Here is a 22,756-nt window from a genome sequence, read left to right on the forward strand (position 1 = left end):
GAAGCAAGAGATCTTTGTGGGTTCAAGATCAGTGTATATATGGAGTTTCAGGACTACAGAAAGACCCTGTCAAAGCAATGACAAAAAACAAAATTAATAATTGATTGAGGGAAGAAAAGGGAGAAGGAGGTAAAGACATCACGCACTAGTTGAGTACATGTACACACACATGACCACACATGTTACATACATACACACACACACACAAGCTGGGGTGGTGGCACATGTCTATACTTGAGTTCTCCCAAGGTCCTGCACATATGAAGTCTCTACTGCAAAAACAAATAGATACGTAAATAAAAGAAAAGATTTAAAGTAAGGACAGTTAAATCCACTACATTATGGAATAATATGGATCTGGGAAGAGGAATAAAAATTTCTTAGCCAGCCTCGGTGGCACATGCCTGTAACTCTAACACCTGAGAGGCAGAGACAGGAAGATCAGAAGCTCAAGGTCATCCTCAGTTAAATATTGAATTTGAGGTCAATTTGGGTTTCAAGAAATCATCTCTCGAAAATGAATAAAACCTTGCAGTAATAGCCTCAGTTATTAAGTAGACACACCTGGGAAGACAGAACCTCAAAGAGTTGCCTTCACCAGATTGGCCTGCAGACATGACTACAGGGTGTGTTCTTCATTGTTAATTCATGCAGGGGAGCCTAGTCTCATTATGGTGGATAATGTGATCCAGGGACAGGTGGTTTTGTTGTACAAGGAAGGTAGAAAGGCAGAGAGACAAAGCCAATAAGCAGCCTTCACCCATGGTCTCTGCTTCAGTTCCTGCCTCCAGCTTTGAACCTCAGCTTTCCTCATTGATGGATGGTGAAGTGTAGTAAAGAACAAACCCCAGTCTCCCCGAGTTGGTATCAGTCATGGCGTTTATCACAGCAGTGGAAACCTAACTAGGAAAGACCCAAAATGTGACTAGACCTCTCAGCCATTTCAGTCCCTTGGGGGAGCCTCCCATTGACTATCACAACAAAGACCAGTATTTCCTGAGGGTCTAATTCTCTACAGTGGTGCAACCACCCTAGAAGATTCCAGCCAGGGCTCGTTAAGATTAACCCCTTCTGGTCCTGACTGAAGGCAGGTTTTGCTGTGAGGCCACTCTACCTTGAGACCAAAGCAGGCTTGGTCCCAGCCATCCATCCCAGAAGGCTGTTCACATCACCCCTGAGAGATAAGCAGGGTCAAAGCACTGACAAGAGTCAAAGGTCACCTTCCAGAGCAGATCTAGAGCTGACAGTGGCTCTAGCAGATGTGATAACTCAAATGGACTCAACAGACATCGATAGAACATTGCATCCAAACAGAAAAGAAAATACCTTCTTCTCTGCACCTCATGGAACCTTCTCAAAAATTGAGCACATACTGGGTAACAAAGCAAACCTCAACAGATACAAAAAATTTGAAACACCCCATGCATCTTATCAGATCTCCATGGCTTAAAATTAGAATTCAACAGCAATGCTAATTCCAGAGCCCACAAACACATGGAAATTAAACAATGCTCACCAGCCACAGGTCTCCTTGACTTCCAGGTTGCTGGATGAAAGCAGGCTATGTAGATTCAGGTACGGGTTCAAGGAGATGCGGTAGTCCTTTGGGGGCTCCTCCAACAGTGACAACCCAAGGAGGGAATTGACAGGTTGGGCACCTGCCTGGAGGTACCCAGAGGGGAGTCTCCCAGGATCTCAGGTTTCTTCTGACTCTGGGTGTGCAGGGCTAACTGGAGCAGGGCAGTGGACAGGGTAGGTCCGCTGAGCCGTAGCATGGAGTGGGCACACCCAAAGGGCCCTGCTGGCCACTGGCACTTCATGCAGCAGAGGATTGAGCAGCAGTTGGAGGGAGGTAGATGGGCCCAGATTGTCCAACAGCTGCAGGACGTTTGGCTCAGGCGGGAGTCCCTTGCCTCGATTGGGAGCCATGGCCTGGGCAGCAATGAGTGCTGTCAGCATGCTGCGGCCAGGAGGACCTGGAGCACAGAAGGACACACGAAGGTGACTGCCACCCAGGTCCAGGCTACCTGCCCTCTGGTTCTCTGCCATCTCTGCTGTCTCATACTCCAGTACTGCAAAGCCCCTCAGCTGCCCACCCTGGCCACATGGCAGGTGAAAGAAGGTGGGTATATCGACCGCGGACAGTGCCTGGTGCAGGGCATCCACGTCATTGAAGCCAGGTGGCAGATGGTCCACACAGAGGCACCGGGAGTGCAACAAGGCAGGAGACAGCGGCCCAGCATCTGTGCAATACACATACAGTGTTTAGGGGCTCAGTGGTTTGCACAGTAAATCAGCCTTGCCCTGGCAGCCGAGCCTTTTTTAATGTACTCTGCAAGCCATAGCCCTTAGAGTGGCCTGTGCGCTCGCTGTACACTACGAAGCAGCGCTCCAGGCTGCCAAAGGGCCGCACCAGCTCCTCACACTGTGCCTGGGTCAGGCAGGGCGGCAGCTTGGCCACACACAACAGAGCATCTGTAGGCTGCAGCTGAACTGACAGCTCCGGCTCTCGAAGCCGGCTCTGGTGGAAGGCCTTGATGGCAGCTTAGCCTGATCCCCTTCCAGCAGGGTCACGAAAGCTGTCCCTTTGTATTTGTCCACCAACTGTCCTTGAGTTCATAGTCGCTCAGAAGATCACAATAGCCTACTTCCTGGTTGGTCAAGTCCCCCGGAAGGCCCCGGATCAGTATCATGGCAGCGGTTATGGATCTGGCACTCAGTAGTTCCAGGCGCTTCCGGATCTCTTCCGGTTCCAAGGACAGCAGCTCCTGTTCAGGTGCTCATCGATAGGTGGTCCACAAAGTTTCCCCTTTGGCCTCTGCCTCCAAGTTGACCAGCGGCCAGTGAGTCAAGAACTTTAAATCTTTGAAGGAAGAATTTGAAGAAGACACTAGAAGATGGAAAGATGTCCCATGCTCTCGGGTAGGCAGAATTAACGTAGTCAAAATGGCAATCTTACCAAAACCAATCTACATACTCAAAGCCACGTGTATCAAAATCCCAGCAAAATTCTTCACAGACCTCAAAAGAACAATACTCAACCTCATATGGAAAAGCAAAAAGTCCACGATAACCAAAAGAATCCTGTACAATAAAGGAACTTCTGAAGGCCTCACAATCCCTGACTCAAACTCTACTACAGAGCTACAATACTGAAACCGTCTGGTATTGCCATAAGAGCACACAGGAGGACCAATGGAACTGAATCAAAGAATGGATATCAATCCACACACCTACAAACACCTGATATTTGACAAAGAAGTAAAATATATAAAATATTAAAAAAGAAAGCATATTCAACAAATGGTGCTGGCATAACTGAATATCAATATGTCGAGGAATGAAATAGGTCCAACTATCGCCATGCACAAAGCACAAATCCAGAAGGATCAAAGATCTCAACATGACACCAATCACACTGAACCTCATGGAAGAAAAAGTGGGAAATACAGACATTCCAGTAAAAAATGTGGTATGGACCTAAACAGAGAACTCTCAACAGATGAATCTAAAATGGCTGAAAGACAATTAAGGAAATGGTCACATCCTTAGCCTTCAGAGAAATGCATATGTAAATAACTCTGATATAACATCTTATGCCTGTCAGAATGGCCAAGATCAAAACACCAATGACAGCATATTCTGGAGAGGATATATGGTGGGGTAAATGGTACACTCCTGCATTGCTGGTAGGAATGAAAGCTGATACTGCCACTTTGAGCATCAGTATGGTGATTTTTCCAAAAATTAGGAAACAACCTTCCTCAAGACCCAGCAATACCACTTTTGGATATATATATCCAATGGATGAGCAATCATACCACAAGGGCATGTGCTCAACTATGTTCATACCAGTATTGTTTTTCGTAGCCAGAACCTGGAAACAACCTAAATGCCCCTCGACTGAAAAATACATAAAGAAAATGTGGTACATTTACACAATGGAATACTACACAGCAAAAAAAAAAAATAATGACATCTTGAAATTTGCAGGCAAATGGATGGATGTAGAAAGCATCATATTGAAGGAGGTAACCCAGACCCAGAAAGACAAATATCATGCACTCCCTCATGAGTGGACATAAAGCAAAGAAAACCCATCCAACCATTCACAACCCAAAGAACCTGGACAACAAAGAGGACCCTAAGAGTGACACACAGGGATCTAATGGACATGGCAAGTAGGAAAAGACAACTCCTGAGTAAACTGTGAGCATGGGGGTCATAGGAGAGGGTAGAGGGGAGGGGGATGATGGGAGGGGAGGGGAGAAAATTATATCTCACTAAAAACGATAAATGATTGAAAAAAGTAGAACTGGGAGTGGATAGCTGATCTTGTGGTTTGGTCTAGGGTTCGACTGCAGGACAAACAGGCAGTGGAGACATTTGTAGAAGGTGGTGTGTGGCAGTGAGGGACTGGAGGTCAGACGGTGACAACAATGAGAGCCTTAGCAGTAGCAGATGGCTTAATGCAGGTGGCAATGGATGGTATTTCTGAGGCATGAGATCATAAAGACCTGGAACTAAGACAGCACCAACTGTACCAGGGTTTAGAATCCACATAGACAGAGACACAAAACAGAATTTAAATCATCAAAGTAGCCATGAGAGCTAAAGGAGTCTAAAAACACTCAGAAAAGTTACTTGGGAGTTGCCCTAGCTCCGAGGTCTGCTCTAAATTTTTCATTTGCATTCTCAACTATTTTGGTGGTTATTTGGTTTATTTTGGGAGGATTTCCCCCTCTACTTCCCCTAAAATATTCGCCCAGAACATCCGGTTTCATTGAAGAAACCACATGTGCCTCCCCCTTCAGAGGTGTGGATTCCGGGACCACTGATAGATTTTTTTTCCTCTGATCACTTTGAACATATCAACACACTGCCTGCTGGGGTCCTAGTTTTCTGTCTGGTAGGAAATTGGATGAGGAGCTTATGGAGAAAATGTGATAAAGTCTATTCTTCTCAGCCCCGTAGAAGTTAGTCACTTGCCCTGGAGTGTCCTGGGAAACAGAGCATTCCCACAGCATCCCATAGTCAATCAGAGGCTACCATGTTACTCTGATCAATCTGAGTCTACTACAAAAGGAATTGATTGCTTTGAGGACGGATGTGATGGGTTCCATGAGCCAAAAGTCGTGACAGTATGTTAGGGTCTGTGAGAAGTGGACCATGCTCCCCATCCACTAATAGATGGGTGTCAGTGTGTGCCAGTTGGAAATGTCAACTTGACACACGCTGGAGTAATCTGAGGAAGAAGGAACTTAACTATCTAATAAGTAAGTCTATGGGGAATTTCAATCAGTGTCTGATGTCCCTTGGTTGGAGGTCATGGGTGTATCTATAAAATAAGCTGTCTTAGAGAGGAAAGGAGAGCAAGTCAGTAAGTGGCTTTACTCCATGGTACCTGCTTTGGTTCCTGCCTCGAGGTTCTGGTCTTGACTTCCTGCCCTGACTTCCACTCATGGTAGCTTCTGATAGGAAAGTGAAAGGGAAGTAAAGCTTCCTTCCTCCAGTTGTTTTTGGTCATGATGTTTCTTCACAGGAAGAGAAAGCAAGTATATTTACCTGCTCAGCAGGTCCAGTTATTCCAGGGTCTAGAGAGGTGCTACCTGAAAGAACATGGGCGCAAGAGAAGAATGAGGCCAAGCCAAATTCTCTTGTCAAAGCCTCCATTTTTTAGCATAATGGCAGTGGCTTATATAGCCCCTGGATGAGGGACCTGAATCGGGTTGGGGGCCTTTGCCAAGGCAGCAAAGTCACTAGTCAGCACACCTGGTAAGTGGAAACATTACTTTTGTGGCTCTGCTTAACAAACAGCTCTCAAGGTAGCTAGGATGTGGGGGCTCTCTACAAACATTCTTGGGACAATGGTCCCTCCTATCAAGAAAGTTGGGATTTGTGGCAGCTTTCATGAGAAAATAGCTCTCAAGATAGTGAGGCTTTCTGCAAACATTCTTAGGACAATGGTGCCTGCAATCATCTTTGGGAAAATGGCTCCTGAAAAGTATACAGTGTCCATAATGGTGAAGGACAACATCCAGAGCCTGTTATAATTCACATGATTCCAACTACTGTGATTATTAAAGTGGAAAGGGTTTCTATTAGGGCTTGGATGTGTAATACCCAAGGAAAGATCCCGTGTTTAAAATCTGATCTCTAGCATGTCGCCATGTTTCAAAGTTGGAGAACCTGGTAAATAAACCCAGAAGGAAAAGATAGGGCATGTGGTGTTGTAGAATATTATTTCAAGGTGTGTGACTTCTGTTTAGGTTGCACTTGTTGAACTATGTGAAGCTGTGATGCTTTGCCTGTCTAAAACACCTGGTAGGCTAATGAAGATTTTAATGGCCAAACGTAAGGCAGGAGAAAGGATAGGTTGGTCAGTCACACAGAGAGTATAAATGGAAGGAGAAATCGTAGAGGAAGGAACAGAGAAAGAGCAAGAGAACAAGGAGAGCAGGATGCTAGGGTAAGCTATCCAGTTATCCAGACACTGAGTAATAATCAAAGAAAGATACACAGAGTGCTTTAAAAAAAAAAAAAAAAAAACTAAAAAGCCCAGAGCCAGAGGGAAAGGTGGACAAAATAATTCAAAGATAAGAAAAACTGGAAAGGAACAAGCCAAGCTAAGGCTAGGCATTGTAAGTAAGAAGAAGCTACTGTGTATAATTTAATTGGGAGCTGGGTGTCAGGTCCCCAAAAGAACAAAAGAATGAAAGAACAAACACGATGAACAAAAAAGGGAGATATAGTGAATGCTAACTGAGTGTAACCAGCCTCCCCAGGCCCCTACCTGCCAACTGACCAGGGCAGCCTTCCTGTACTTAGGGACAGAATGTGAAGAAAACCAGTGATCTAAGCCAAGCCATCATTGGTCCATTTCTTGCTCTGACCTCACAATGACAGAACCCTGTTTCTTAACTGCTCTGGCTGAGGCTGCCTCCTCTCCTTACAGTTGAGAGAGGCTCCTGACAGATCTGCAGTTGAAAGAGTGATTTAGATAGAAGTGAGCTGGTCCCACTTGGTGGATATTCATGAGCTGTTGAATCTGAACACAGTGAGTTTCCTTCTAAGGTCACAGATTTGGGGTTTAGAGGTATATGTTTCCAGGATTGAAAATAACCCTTTCTTCCTTTCTTTCTTCCTCGGTCTGGGGTATAATTGGGGCAATTTTTATCATCTGCATCAATTAGATGTTTACTCTACTTTAACCTTTAGTTTTAATATTTCTCTGGGTTCATTCCTTCATTCACCATTTTAAAACATTTGTGTACATTGACTCTACAACATGAGTATTCTCTCAGTGACATTTACCTACACGCACATGGAAAGCTTTGACCACATTCCCCTGATCTCACTGCCTCCTGCCCACCCTTTCCAAGTCCCTTGGTGTTCTCACTTAATAACTCAGTCAGGTACTTTCCAAGTCTAGGCCAAGTCATGTGGACTTTTGTCCTGAGGACTGACAGGCACACTGGATGGTGTCCTAAGGAAGGGCACAGATGGATGTCTGCCTGTGCTCTAGCAGAAAGCCTCCTACAAAGAGGTTGTCTTAGGATCTTCCTGGCAGTTCAAAGTCAGGGCTGGAGAGGGCCAGAGGTAAGAGTTAGATCCCATTTTGTGATGCTAATGATGGAACAGGGCAGCTGAAAAGGATTCAAGAACAAAAAAAGTGAAAGTCTAAAAGAACCCGTTCTTTGAGGAAGAGAGGAAGTTTCCTTGGTGGGACATAGCACACCAGGTCCCTCCACCATCTTCTGTCCTTCTGTGTGCCTGAAACTGACCTTTTGTGGGACATTTTCATTTTCTATCAGGGAGCAGGGCGATTGCAGTATTAAAGCTCATGTGTTATCAGTCACGGAGTTGGGGCAATAATCATTTGGAAGCAAAGGATCAGTTCTGCTGGCCAGAGACCTCAAGGAACACGCTTTAGAACAACACTACCTAGTGCTGGGATGTTCTGCCCAGCACTCCAGAGACCCACCCCAAATACCTGTACTTTTGGAAAAACAGGGGGACATTTTGTTGACAAGGACTGCCTTTATTTGATTATCACAAGCCTGGGCTAGAGGAAAATTCTTTCATCTCATCTTTTCTTTATTTTTCCAGACATGGAGCCTCTCAGTGTGGCTCTGGCTGTTATGGACCTTGGTTTGTAGACCAGGCTGGCCTTGTCCTCACAAAAGGCTGCTATCCAGTAACTAAGTGTATAATGTGTGCACATACGATGCCTTAGGGGTGTGAACTTTCTATTGACAGGGATCATCCTGCTTGAACTTTCGTAAACTTCCATCCAGTTTCTTTGGCTTATGCCCCATAGCTGGTTCTGGGTGGGTCCTGTGAGGTCCATTTAAAGGGTAAATCTGTTGATTACTTAGGTGAGGTGAAGGCAGCATAGCTTCAAGAACACAAAAAGGCTGAGTGCCACCCTCCCACCTCAGGTGTTGATGTCACACTCATGACACACTTGTGTCCATTGTGATGAGGAGCGGCGGGCTGCTTTCTGCCACCCGGCTAGCTGTGCCTGAAATAATTACACAGAAACTGTATTCTTTTAAACACTGACTGGCCCATTAGTTCCAGCCTCTTATTGGCTAGCTCTTACATATTGATCTAACCCATTTCTAATAATCTGTGTAACACCACAAGGTGGCTTACCAGGAAAGATCTTAACCTGTGTATGTCTGGAGTGGGAGAATCTTGGCAACTACTTGACTCAGCTTCTTCCTCCCAGCATCCTATTCTGTATACCCTGCCTTACTAATTTTCTGTCCTATTAAAGGGCCAAGATTAAATTTCATTTAACCAATGAAATCAACACAAAACAGAAGACTCTCACCCATCATTTTCCCTTTTCCTGTTTAAACAAAAAAGAAAAGCTTTCACTTTAACATAGTAAGATTACATATAACAAAACAGTTATCAATGAAGAACTACAGGTACGATATCTATTTTATTCTTTATCATAACTAAGGAAAACTATAACTATAACTATCTATCTATTCTTCAACTCCATCAAAAACTCCAGAAGGATATAATATTACCTAAGTAAATGAGAAGTAAGCAACTTACAAAATTCTAGGAATCACAGAGACATCTCGCTGCCTGGACAGTCACCCAAAGTTCCTCTGTACCATTGGGGCATCCATCTTCGGCCTACAGGCCCATAGTATCCAGTGCCATTTCCATGAAGCAGGAAATTTCAAAGGCAGTTTAGTCACAATCTGTTGTGTCCTGCAGAATGTCTCACAGAAACTTTCATGAATCAGGAACCCTGAAAGATCATACCACCTTTAGGGAAGTCAGCAGTACTCCTTCTGTGGGTTCTTTGTGTCCAGTCCAGTTTATGCAACAGTCCAGGCAAGAGCAGTTTCTTGCCAAAATGGCTATCAAACTCCATAAGGAGCCTCTTCGATGCCCATCTTCCTCTTGAAGTAGATTGTTGCTGCCAGAAGCAGATGTGTCTCATTGTCATGAAAAGCCCTAAGTTATTAAAACATTAAATGCCATATTCTGCAGTCTTTGAAAGATATGAAAAATGTCTATCTAATTGAAATATATCTCTATATATCTAGAAAATCTAACTAACATGACTACAAATTTGACTATTGTAGATGATTATCCATTAACAACCTGTATACATTACATTTTTAAATGAACTACACAATCACAATACCTTGATCAAATTTAGAAATACATATACATATAACAAAATTGACCTTAAAATCCACAAAATGCAAATTATTCATATCTCTATCAGTCCATGCCCTGTGTCTCACAGCCAAGGTTACTTTTGAAGCACTGGGGCCCTCAATCATGTACAAGACAAAAGCAGTCCTTGCTCTTCTGTTTGCTTTTGCTTTTTGGTTTGGTAAGAGAGGGTCTCCTGTAGCACAGGCTGGCCTCAAGGCCACTGTGTAGCCAAAGCTGACCTGAACTCCAGGTCCTCTGCCTCAACTTTCCTAGCTTTAATAATTGCCATGTGCCCGGCCACAGTGGTGCACGCCTAGAATCCCAGCAATCAATAGGCAGAGGCAGCTGAACCTCTGTGACTTTGAGGCCAGCCTGGTCTACAGAGTGAATTCCAGGACAGCCATGATTGTTAAACAGAGAAACCTGCCCTGACAAACTAATAAAAAAAGCCAAGTGCTCACTTTTATGAGACTTTTCTTGCTTTTCTGTCAGTTTAATGGCCTAACCTGAATCATCCTGTATTTTAATTACTTTCTTCTCCCCAGGGCCTGACATTCAACACCTCACCACATAGGCTGAGGCCTAGCCGGATTTCTGGTCCTGCTGGTACCAGCTTGGCCACAGTCACCAAATGTAAGTTTTAACTAAGCCTCTTTTCTTCTATTTACCAATAAAGACATGGGAGTCAGAGCCAGGCGATGGTGGCGCATGCCTTTAATCCCAGCACTAGGGAGGCAGAGGGAGGCGGATCTCTGTGAGTTCGAGGCCAGCCTGGTCTACAAGAGCTAGTTCCAGGACGGGAGCCGAAAGCTTCAGAGAAACCCTGTCTCGAAAAAATCCAAAAAAAAAAAAAAACACAAAAAAACTTGGGACTCAGATGTTGGGGTGATAACCTGCTAGCTAAGAGTGGCCAAGACGCAACGAATCTACTTTCCTATTTGGACAGAGACCCAGCAAGAAAAGCATCTCTTCACTCATCCCAAACTAAAAAGACCCCGAATAGCTAAGTGCTTGCCTACACCATCCTGTGCATCCCTCTCTTCCTATATTGCTGGCTACTTTGTTCTTCCTTGGCTAATTCTTGTCAACTTGTTGCTCACTCCACTCCCTGAGTTTTTTTGTTTTTCTTTTCTTTTCTTTCTTTATTTCAGTTTGTTGAGACAGATGGATAGACACGCCTTGCAGAGTGAGGTTGGATATTTATTTAGTGGATATGGAGGGAAGGGGAAAGAGGAGAGGAGCAGAGAGGCAGAGAGAGACAGAAACAGAAGAGGGAAGAGGAGTAGTACTGAGAATGGAGCAAGGCAGAAGCTGCGTCTTCGGGAGGAGAGATGGGAAAAGCCCCATTCCCCTGATCTCACTGCCTCCTGCCCACCCCTCCCAAGTCCCTTCATGTTCTCATTTTTTCACACAGCCGATCTGTACTTGGTGACAGAAGGGGAAGAAAACCCGTGAGCTGTGAAAAGCCACCATTTGTCCTTTTCTTGCTCTGACCTCACAATGCCAGCGCCTGTGCCATCACATCACTGGCTGAGGTTGCCTCCTCTCCTTACAGTGCAAGCGGGTTCGTGAGGTGGAAAGTAGTTGGAGCTCTGTGCTGGTGAAAGAGACTACTGGACTTTCAAGAGCTGCTGGACTCCAACATAGTAAGTTTCCCTTCAGCTTTGTTGCCTTTGATTGTTGTTGTAGTTGTTGTTGTCTGTGTATTTATTCATTTTCTGGCTTGATTTATGAGCTTACTTTTTCATGTTTTTTTTTTTACTCTGTTTATTTTGTGAGTGTATGGGAGGAGAATTCAAGACAGAAATTCTCTGTGTAGCTATGGCCTTCCTGGAACTTAGTCTGTAGATATGGCTGGCCTCAAACTAAAAGATTACCTGCTTTGCCTTCTGAGTGTTGGGATTAAGGGCATGTGCCACCACAGCCCGGTAGTTTTCATATTTAAGTTGTGCATCTTGGGGTATAACTTTTAATATTATTCTTTTATGTGTATGAGTATATTGTTTTCTTTCTTTGTGTGTACCAAGAGCCTCATACCTGTGGAGGTCAAAAGAAGAAGACAGATTAGCTAGAACTCAAATAACAATTGATTGTGAGCACCATGTGTGTTGGGCCTCGAACCAGATGTCTCTGAAAGAGCAGGAGGTGCTGTTAAACACTAACTCATCTCCCCACAACCTCTGTCTTTAGTTTTACTTCTTCATTTACTTTTGTTATGTGTTCTTTGGTCTGTTTCTCTTTTCTCATTTCAAGCCTTTCCTTGTTATGGCGTACCATATCATAGGAACAATTTAGTCCTGGCAATCGCAGGAACATCTCTAATGCATTCTGAGCACTTGATCATGTGATTAACCCACGCTGCTATGCTTTCTTCTCACACGACCTCCTCCACATTCCTAGGAGCCTCCTCTTATGTTGAGGACCTCCTCCTGCTCCCAAGTTCCACATATGAGAGAAGAAAAGTGACACATTTGAAGGACTGGCTTTTCCCATGTAGAGCGATCTTCTCTGGTGACAACCATGTTCTTGAGAGCACCACAGTTTCATCCTTCTCTGTGGCCGTCCTTCTGTATGACTGTGGCACTCTTGCCCTTAATTCTGTTTCAATGTTGTGTTGTCAGGCTAAATGCGTAGAGCTATCCTTGCAAGGATCCTTGGGAGCATATTTTAACCGTGAAGTATGGCCTGACTTATGTGAATTTGGTGAAAAGTATTAAGCAGTATTATTAAGGACTTTACATCTATGTTCATCATGGAAATAGCCTCTATTTTTCTTCATTGTGTTTTCCTGGTTTGGGCATGAATGAGTTTGGAACTACTAAGGACCTTTCTATTTTATGGAGTATTGAGGAACACTGACATTTGTTTTCAAGAGATTGGGAGGATTCATCAGTAGGTTTGCCTGCTCCTGGGCTTTCCTATGCAGATTCCTTCCTCATAAATATTTCAATCTTGTTCTTCATCATGTCTTCTTACTTAAATTTATATCAAGAAGTTTCTCAATTCCATCCACATTTTCCAGTCCATGAGAAGGACTCTCAGGGTTTTCAAAAACAGATTTCTTTGGGAGATGGGTTAGCCTGGAGAAACAGCCCAGTAGTTAGGAACATGGACTCTTCTCGCAGAAGACCAGGTCTGCCTCACAGCAATCCCATGACAACATAACTTCTTGAAGTGCCGCACCTAGGGGATCTGTTGCCGTCTTATGTCTTTCCAGGTCATAGAAAGAAAATTAATCAAAGAGACTTATATCACTCTTTAAAATTATATATAGTACATGTGAGTGTACATTTAGGTGACCTCAAGTGTGTGTTTGTGTGTATACATATGTGTGTGTGTGTATATGTGTGTGTGTGTGTGTCTGTGTTTGCCCTTGAGATCGTCCACGCATGTGTTTGGATGCCCTCAGAGGGCAGAAGTGTAGGATCTCCTAAACTGGAGTCACTTGATCCGCTTGGCCTGGGTCCTGAGAACCAAACACAGGTCCTCTGCCAGAATAGTAAACCTTCTGACCTCCTGAGCCATCTCCCCACCTAGACACTCTCTGTTTTCAGGGTGTCTGTTGTCTCCTCAACTTCTCATGCATATGATTTTATTAGTATCTTGTCTCTCAATGAGTGTTCAGCTCAAGTAAGAGGATGATTCTCCTTCCCAATCAGTGGCTCGTAGCTTCTGCGACCCTTTGTTTTCTTCTCTCAGTTTCTGGGTGAATCCGGCCAACCTGACCTGTGTTATGTTCTGCTGTCCACTGCTTTGGAAGGTACTTCCTTCCCTTCCTGAGCACTACGTAGCTGGTTAGGTTGCCTGAAATATCTGTGACTCTTTTTCTCTTTGGAATGTAGGAATTCATAGTGATAAACATTCTCATTGGTGTGATTTAAACTGTTTGTTTAAAGTTCCCGTTGTGTTTCAGCGAGAACCTGGCCATGGAGGAGGTCAGAGAGACCCTCTACTGTGACAAGGAGACATTTAGCAGTATCTATCAAATGCTGACAACTCTGGGACGAGGAACTTTTGCCACAATCAAACTGGCCTTTCACGTGCCCACTGTCAGCTACGTGGCTGTGAAGATTCTGGCAAATGTGAATGGGGACTGCGCCCCGAACCACAATGAGGTTGATATAATGAGATCCCTCGTTCATCCGCATATAATCAGGTTCCTTCGGGAGGTGCAGACACGGGACATGACGTATCTCATAATGGATTACGCCTCCAAAGGGGACCTCTTGCGTCAGATTCGCAAACCGGGAGGCTTACAGGAGTGCGAGGCTCGAAGGCTGTTTGGACAGGTAGTACAGGCAGTGAAGTACTGCCACGACAACTGTATCGTCCACAGGGACATTAAGGCAAATAACATCTTGATCGACGCCTCTGGAAATGCCAAGCTCTGTGATTTTGGCCTGGCAGTCAGAGTTGTCCCTGGGACAAAACTAAAGACTTTCTGCGGCACTCTGGCCTACTGTGCCCCGGAACTCTTCGGAGTGGAGCCATACGATGGCTATGCCAGCGATGTTTGGAACTTAGGCGTGCTCCTCTACTACATGGTGGCCAGGCACCTTCCGTTCCAAGCGAGCTCTTCTATGGGGTTGAAGCAGCAAATTTTGGCTGCAAACTTCAGCGTTCCTCATCATGTCCCACTTGATATTTTCAACGTAATCGTGGAAATCTTCATGATCGGCCCCAACAGGAGGCCCACCATCAATCAAATCCTGACGCGCCCCATGATCAGGAACAGCCAGGCACGGGCATCCATCCAGAGTCTCCCAGGCACCCTGAGCTCTAGCATTGTCGGCACCATGGCAGGTGAAGAAATAATTGAGTGTCTAGAAGTCCAAAAATTTGATCAGGCGATGGCCACATACCTGAGTCTGCAACACCAGGCACCCGGGGGAGACTGCTGCCATCACCAGGTGAAACCCACAACACCCATGGAGCCAGGCCTTGCCCACCTATCCCACCTGCGCTGTCCTGTGGCTGATTCCCTCATTAGCAGCAGCCCGGACAGCAGCAAGAGTTTCTCTCCATCGAAGATCGGGTTGTGTGGCAGCCTGACGGCGAGGGCCCAGACATCCTGCTCTCTGTACCACCCTCATGGGGCAGACCACAATGAGGCTGCAAATGATGCAGAGAAACTCTGCAGCTCGCTGGGGACGACTCTGCGTGTAACCCCCAAAGGCTCCTCCCTTGGGGACACACTGCTGACCACCAGACAGAAAGAGGCCATCAGCCATGGTCAGCCCCAGGATGCCGGGCCAGCTTCCTCCCAAAACCAGAGGCGTCACCGCTGGAAGAGGGTCAAGAAAACCCTTGTCAATGGCTTCCGACACCTATGTTGCTGCCTGCCTCCTGCAGAGAGTAACCATGCCTCCCGTGAGAACCAGGCTCCACAGTCAGGGGATCCTAGAGGCACCCACAGAACCAGGTGAGCACCTTTCTCACTTCATCTGATTTGTACTTTTCCTCCTGTCCTTTGTGATAAATGATGCCTGTGTCCACTATGGCACACTGTGAGCATAACAATCTGTCCCTTCAGAAAGACCAGGTGTCCCCTGAAGTGTGACCTCAGGCTTGTTGAGCAACAGGGGGACAGCAGAGATGCTGAGCCAAGCAGGGAGAGGTGGGGGCAAGGCCAAAGGAGGCAAAGATTCCTTGGAGGAACATGTCGGGTACTTGGGCGCTGCTGGGCAGTGCACTAAGTCTTGTGTGTTTTGAAGTCACTAAGAGTCTCCTTCCTGTGCCTTTCTCTCTGAAGCCCCGAAGAGGTCGAGCCCCAGCTCCATGGCTTCTGAGCCACGGGTTGGGGATCGGTCTGGATGAGATTCAGACAGCCACTCTGGGGACCCATGCCAGATGCCCAGGACACCATCTGGCCACAGGCCCCTCCTGCAGAGGAAGAGCTGTCCACTCCAGAGAACATCTATCTCTCCAGGTAAAATCCCAGGCAGGAAGGGTAGGCTTCCCACAGGGTCTAGCTCAGTGTGGAGGACTGAGGTGCAAAGGTGCCCTAGGCTGTCTTGTGGAACAATAGTGCCTTGCCCTCTCCCCATGCCTGCGGGAACATCAGAAGTGGTGCTCTGGGTAGTGACTGACCTTTGCCCCATTTCTTGGCAGAGAACACGGTCTTCTCCATAGGGTGAGACTTCTCTCCCCCAAGGAGAGTATTCCTAGTCAGCCTGGCCTAAGTTGGGTTGCCAGGTTGAGAATGTGTCCTGCAAGCAGCCCTGTAGGACCGACTCCTCTAGAGGGTAGGCTCCCGCAAGAACCTTTAGCAGGAATCCCCACAAGTAATTCCAGCAGGTTCCATTGCTTGAGTCCTCAGACCCAAAGCTTGGGAAAATCTGAGCTGGGGAGTGAGTGACCCCAGGGCAGCAGAGTCCCCCTCTCCACCAATTCTGCCTTCCAGCTACTCACCTCCTGCCTCTGCCTGCTTGTTCCTTCAAGGCCACCATTCTCATCAGTGACAACTAGCTCCTGCACTTAACACCATGTGCCACACCCTGAGGGACTGGTAGGTGTCAGAGTTAAACCTGAAAACTTAATGAGGGGTCAGCATCCTGCTGTGCCTCCTGCCTCCAACTTGCCTGAGTCTGCCTGAATCTGCACTGGCCAGTGAAATTCTTTAAGAAGGCTTCTGTTTTTCCCAGCCTTTTAAAGGTGAGCAGGCTTTTCCACTTCTTTTGGAGGTGGGTGGGGTGTGCTTCCGGGAAGCTGCCTCATCCATGCCACAGTCACATTGGTAAAATCTCATCTCGTGTTTTTTCTGCCTAGACCTTGCCAAACTGTGACAGCAAGAGACCCAGAGAAGACTGTGCGACTGGTGTGGTGGTCCATCTCTCCAGCTGTCTTCCTCATTAGAACCATCCTGGGTATCTTCTATATTCAAGAATGTGTCCCAGCATTCAGCGCAGGTCGTTGTGATGGCGGATACCCCGGCCTCTGGTGTCACTCTGTTCTCCTGCCCCCCCAAATTTTATGGCGATATCTCCAGACTCGGATCCCCCTCGTTTCTCCTTGGAGCGCTGCGGTTTCAAGATACAGAAGTGTGGCTTATCCGAGCCCCTCCAGACTTTGCCCCACAGTGGTGAGTGGTCACTCTCACCCCACCCACTGGGAGTATCCCCCCCACACACACACACTGGAAACTGAACCCACCCCACACTGTGAACCTAGAACTGTAGACAGCATTTCTAATAACTCGGGGAATCAGCCACATTCTGTCCAACCCAGGCTGGTTTCTTAAGTCCCAGCATCGTCTAGCCTCAGTTTCTTGAGTCTGGAACTACAAGTGGGTGTCACATGTTCTTTTGTTTTGGAGAATCATTTTTAATTTGTTTGTTTGTTTGTTTCTTTTTCATGACAGGGTTTCTCTGTAGCTTTGGAGTCTGTCCTGCTGTCCTGGAACTAGCTCTTTTAGACCAGGCTGGCCCTGAAATCACCTGCCTCCCGAGTGCTAGCACTGAAGGCAAGCACAGCCACCACTGCCTGGCTTTGTTTTGGAGAATCTTACCATCCTATGCAGCAGTTAAACTCGGATCTTTCTGCTTCTACCTCCCAATGGCAGCTACCGAGCCCAATATTATACAATGCTGGTGATGAAATCCAGGGCCCATTCATACTAGGCACAAACTCCATATCTGAGCCTCGTCCCTCGCTCGCCTGCCTTAAACATTACTTAGCCATTAACGATGGGGATTAGATTTAATGTCAGCACTCAGGAGACTGAGGCATGGAAATGGTAGGCTTCGCGGCCAGCATGAGATAGGGAATACCAAGCTAGCATCACACACAGAGGGTCTGTCTCAAGAAACAGTCAGGAGCCGGGTAAAGCCAGGTCGTGATGGTGCAGCACATGGGAGGCAAGGGCGGGTGGATCTCCGAGTTCCCTCCCAGCCTGGTCTACAGAGTGCGTTCCAGGACAGCCAGGGCTACACAGAGAAGCCCTGTTTTGAAAAGCAAATATTAAAAAACGAAGCAAGCAAGCCAGGAACGGTGGCACGTGTCTGTTTTCAGTACCTGGGAGGTGATGCATGCTGATCAGGAGTTCTAGGCCTCACCCAAGCCCCACACAACAGAAGTTAGTTGAGACCAAACTCAGTGTTTAGCACCCTAGCCTAGAAAAGCTGCTTCTAGCCCCGGCCTCCCGCTTTGCAAAGGATCTAGCCAGCCTCTGCTTTCTCCCTTTCTTTCCTCAGCCGCAATGGGTGGCATGTGCCCCTCTCTGGCTCTAAGACTGTTAAGGGCAAACTGGATGGCAAGAGGTGGTGATGCAGGGTCCTTACTGGCAGCCCTCAAGCTGGAGAAGCCACCTTGCTGGCATCGTCAAGAGAGGTGGGAGGAAGACTCACTTGCCTTTTGTAGAGTTCTTCAACCCTGTCCTTGTCTGTTCCCCCTCACTGCCGACTGTCTGTACCTTGTACTCATGGTCGTCTATTTTCTTTGCGAAAGCATATGACTCTTAAACCCCACAGTGGCATATCTATTGGTTCCTTCTAACGAAGAATCCTTTCTTTTTCTCTCCTCTTGTTTGGACTCCGGTTTACTGTATGTAGTCCCGGCTGCCAAGGACCGTCGATCCTCCTGCCCTCAGCCAACTGAGTGTAGGTGGTATAGGTATGTAACTTGTCTCAGTGTATTTTAGAAGTTTTACTTTTTAAATCATCTATGTAGGGATGGATATCCTTCATATTTTAATCCTTCTGCCTCTGCGTACAAATGTAGGGATTACAGGAATTCCACACCAAGCCTGGTTTTTTGGTTCTGAAAACCAAACCCATGTTTCTGCTTGGTGAGGAAGAGTTACCCTAACTGAGTCACACCTAGAACTCAGGCAGGCTAGCCTCAGACTAGGTATTTCTCTCTGTAGCTGAGAAATACCTCCTGATGGAACTGAAGATCTTACACATTGACCCTGATTTCTCTCTCCCCTCTCTTTCTCTCTTTCTCTCTCTCTCTCTCTCTCTCTCTCTCTCTCTCTCTCTCTCTCCCTCTCTCTCTCTCTCTTTTAGCCTTTCTAGATGACCTGTTTTTCTGACGGAGAGTCTTTAGAAGTTGCACACACAAGGGGTGTAGCTGGACGCCACTCTTCTTCTGAAGCTAGTGAACTGTGTTCTTTGTGGGGGAGGAAGAGCAGGCTGTCCCAGTCATGTATCATCTCAGAGTCCCCAGACTCTCCCCTGTGTATCCAGGCAGCGTTGAAGGTATGTTCTGACCAGAAGCCCTCGAGTCGCCCGCAACTAACTCCCTATGCACCTGCGTGAAACAAAATGGAAGTCACCAGCCCTAACCAGCCCATGTCCCGACCTCAGGCTGATTAAACTAGGAAGATGGAGCCTCACCCCCACTGCTTGAAGGTTTAGTCACCTCACCCCTTGGGGCAATCTCCTATCCCTCACATTTAGACAGTTCTAGGGAGTTTGTGGATTTGTCTTAAAACTAGATGATAGAGCTAGGGTGAAGGTGTATGCCTATAATCCCAGGACTCTAGAGGTTTAGTCTAGTGACTAGCCATAAATTCAAGGCCAGCCTGGCCTCCATGAGGAACAGTAGGCTAGGCTTTGGTGGCTCTCTGTCTAAAACACAGAAAGTGAACAAAGGACTAATGCTCACTGTGCCTAGCATACACACTGGCTCTGGGCCTGGCTTCTTTAGCATAAAATGAAACCAGGTGGAGCATGCCGTGAATCCCGGTATTGGGGGGAAGACACAAGAGGATCAGAGAGTCAAGGCCTTCTTCCAACACAGAAAGTTGGAGGCCCGTCTAGAAGGAATGCCACTCTTTTTGAAAAACCAACAGCACCTACCCCCAAATCTTAATGCCCCAATCTGAGAAAACAGTGACATAGCAGCCCATTCCAACCACGTATTCCTTGTGAATCAAAAGATCTTTCTGACAGAGAGAAGAAATTTGGCATCCAGATGTGCAGGGCTATTTCCTGTGACTCACATCTGGAATTGTCCTGAGCCAATTGAGTTCATCCTTGTGCACAGCACTGAGGAGCTGTTGGGTAAGTACTCCCTGCTGGCCCTGTGGGAGGCACTGACAGGAAGGTTTGGGGAACATGGAGATCCCCACCTGTGCCAATGAGAAAGGCAGGAAGGCTGCTGGCCCTGCCACACATCAGAAACTCTGATGTTGTGCTGCCCCCTTGTGGCACTTCTGTACCAGTTCCGTGTTAGTGAGCCTGGTTTCCTGGGGTCCCTGCTTCAATTCCTGCCACAAACTGGGGTGAATGGGTGTGCTCAGAGGTGGGGTGGGGGGAAGCTTCCACTGCTCTGTACCCATCTGACGTGATTCTATCCTTCTTTACTTCATTCCATTTCTACAGTATCCTAATAAAAGAACAAAATAGCTGTCATAGATGTTCTGTCCAGGGGTTGTCCCTGAAGAAATTTCGTAAACTACATTGCTGCTTCTTCCTGGCCCCGCTATCTATAAAGAGAAACGATTGTCACTAAGCAAGAGTGTGAAATCGACTCCCTGGGTGAGATTCAGAAGCACAAGAAGCCTGACAATGACTGTCTGTCTGTACGCTGTCTAGTTACCTTGTTTGGTATGTGTTCATGTGCAGAATCCAAGGAAAAGGACCGGCAGGCTTGCTGAAGCTGGCCACCCCGGCACCTGGAGATGGAGACAGGTGAATCTCCATTTTTGTTCTGTTGTTGTGATTTTTTTGTTTTGGAGACAGGGTTTTTCTGTTTGGCCCTTCCTCTCTAGACCAGGCTGGCCTTGAACTCACAGAGATGTGCCAGCTTCTGACTCCTGAATGCCAGGATTGTGGGTGTGTGCCACCTTTGAGGCAGATGCATTTCCACGTCAGTGGCCTTGAGAAAGCCTGTGTTAAAACACAATGTGCCTGGCACTCGAAAGTGACATCTGACACCGAACACCTGTGCTACACACACATACCTTGAGCTTGCAAGTGTGTGTGTCTACGGACACCGCTGCACACGTACACAGTGTAAGCATATAGTGTGTGAGTGCATCTGCACACACTTAAGTCAAAATAGTGTAAGGAAACACAAGGTCGGCCTGGGGCGCTGTGGACCTTTAGTCCCAGCAGTTGGGAGGCAGAGGCAGGCAGATCTCCGTGACGTCAGCTTGATCTACAACTGCAGAACTTGCTGTCCCAGGAATCCTGGGCTACCCACAGAAGTCGGTCTATAAAAAAAACAAACAAGGTGAAGGGAAAAGAGGAAGAAGTACAAAGTTAGTTGAAGAAGCAGGTAGAAGATCTGACCTCCTCTGCAGGAGCATCCTGCTGGCCAGACCTAGGAGAACGAGACAGGATGCTGCTGCTGAGAACACTGGGTGGTCCTCTCTGGATGCTAGATGGTTTGCAGAGCCCAGCAAGCCAAGCGCTGGGGTATCTTATTACTGCTGGGTAGAATTGAGTTGGTGGGCTGACAAGGTGATCCCAGCTTTGTTAGCACTGTGGGTCACCTGGATGTCTCACCTCTCTGCAGCACAGGACTAGACGCCTCTCAGAAGCCAAGACCCTGCACTAGGGAGAAAAGAAGGCCACCTTGATCGATTCTACTGGCGCTAACCCCTGCTTCTTCCCCAATCATGGCAATATATGTTTCTATGTTGGAAATAAAATGACATTGTTAAATGATCTAGCTTTTGGTTGTTTGGATACAGGGCCTGTTGTCTGAGAAATCACATCTCTAACACACAGGAAGCAGAGAGGGAGAGTTATCTGTAAGTAAAGAGGGCAAGGCTTTAAGTTCTCTAAGCCCACCCACAGTGACATACTTCCCCTAAGAGGCTCCTGTGCCACAAGTTCCATAATCTCCCGAAACCTCACCACCAATTGGAGACCGAGCACTTACATTCATGAATTTATAGAAGACATTTCGCTTTCAAACTACCATGCCCACTGAGCTAATCCACAGGCCCCAGGGTAATCTTTAGTTCCAAGTCACCCTTTGCTACAAAATTAAGTCTCAAAAAAAAAAATCCGAAAGGAAGGCTGGACATAGGGGTGCATCCATTTATTCCCAGCATTCAGGAGGCAGTGTCAGATAGCTCTCTTGAGTGCGAGGTCTACATAGTCTCCAAAATAAATAAATAAATAAAGATGGCTGTTACTGCCTGTAAATTGAAAAGAGAGAAATTTTTGCCAAGTGAGATGGTGTGCGCTCTAGTCCTTGTACTGGGGTAGTGGAGGGAGAGAGATTTATTGGACATTATCCTTGGCTAATTAGCAAGCTCAACAAGTCTAGGATTTATGAGATTTTTCTGTCTCCACATAAAAGAAAGAGCCGGGTAGGGGTGATGCATGTCTTTAATCCCAGCACTCGAGAGGCAGAGGCAGGTGGATCTCTGTGATTTGGAGAGGAGGTCTACGAAGAAAGACCTTTTCATGCCTTTCCTGATGATCCCTTGGACTCTCAGAGCAACAGGAAAGCACTAGCCAGTTATAAATACCTATAATCCCAGCTCTGTGGAGCCCAAGCAGGAGGATCACAAATTCAATGGCAGCCTAAGAGCCCGTCCCAAAACAAAAGCCGGAGGTGGAATTCCACAGCAGAATGCTTGTGTTGCATGCCCACAGCCCTGGGTTTGAGCCCCAGCAGAGCAGAAACTACAGGGTAAGAGCGGTCTTTGTGGCCATTGGGCTGATAAACTGCTCTGCAGACAATATTCCAGTCAAGGAGAACCATGTCTATAACGTATGTTTGAATGTTTCAGGGAATACAAAATAAGTGATTAGAAATGTAAATGTTTAGGGAAATGTAAATGTACATACAGAGCTTCTTCTTCTTCTTCTTCATCGTCTTTGTCTCCTCCTCCTCCTCCTCCTCCTCCTCCTCCTCCTCCTCCTCCTCCTCCTTCTTCTTCTTCTTCTTCATCTTCATCTTGGTATGTTGAGAGAAGGTTTCTGTGTAGCTTTGGTGGCAGTCCTAGAACTAGTTCTTGTAGACCCGGCTGGTCTTCCGCTTCCTGAGTGCTGGGATTAAAGGCATGTGCCACCAACACCCAAATATACAGTGCTTCGTTTTCTGCCTTTCAGGTGTTTTTGGTTTTTTTGTTTGTTTGTTTTTTGGAATTTCATGTTGT

General features: G+C 46.6%; 1 protein-coding gene and 1 pseudogene across 1 annotated transcript; one reads left to right on the forward strand and one right to left on the reverse strand.

Annotated features, from left to right (window-relative positions):
* Positions 1–1,512: 1,512 nt before the first annotated feature.
* LOC142844154 (ribonucleoprotein PTB-binding 1 pseudogene) lies at positions 1,513–13,543 on the reverse strand (annotated as a pseudogene).
* A 76-nt stretch (positions 13,544–13,619) lies between these two features.
* Positions 13,620–15,119, forward strand: LOC142844155 (sperm motility kinase-like). Its single transcript, XM_075962447.1, has one exon. The coding sequence runs from the start codon at positions 13,620–13,622 to the stop codon at positions 15,117–15,119; it is 1,500 nt and encodes a 499-aa protein (XP_075818562.1).
* Positions 15,120–22,756: the final 7,637 nt, after the last annotated feature.

The sequence above is a fragment of the Microtus pennsylvanicus genome, chromosome 2, assembly GCF_037038515.1.
Source record: "Microtus pennsylvanicus isolate mMicPen1 chromosome 2, mMicPen1.hap1, whole genome shotgun sequence".
NCBI classification, from domain to species: domain Eukaryota; kingdom Metazoa; phylum Chordata; class Mammalia; order Rodentia; family Cricetidae; genus Microtus; species Microtus pennsylvanicus.

What these genes read in the sequence shown, in the direction of transcription:
- LOC142844155 (XM_075962447.1), top strand. Translation starts at nt 13,620, where the DNA reads ATGGAGGAGGTCAGAGAGACCCTCTACTGTGACAAGGAGACATTTAGC.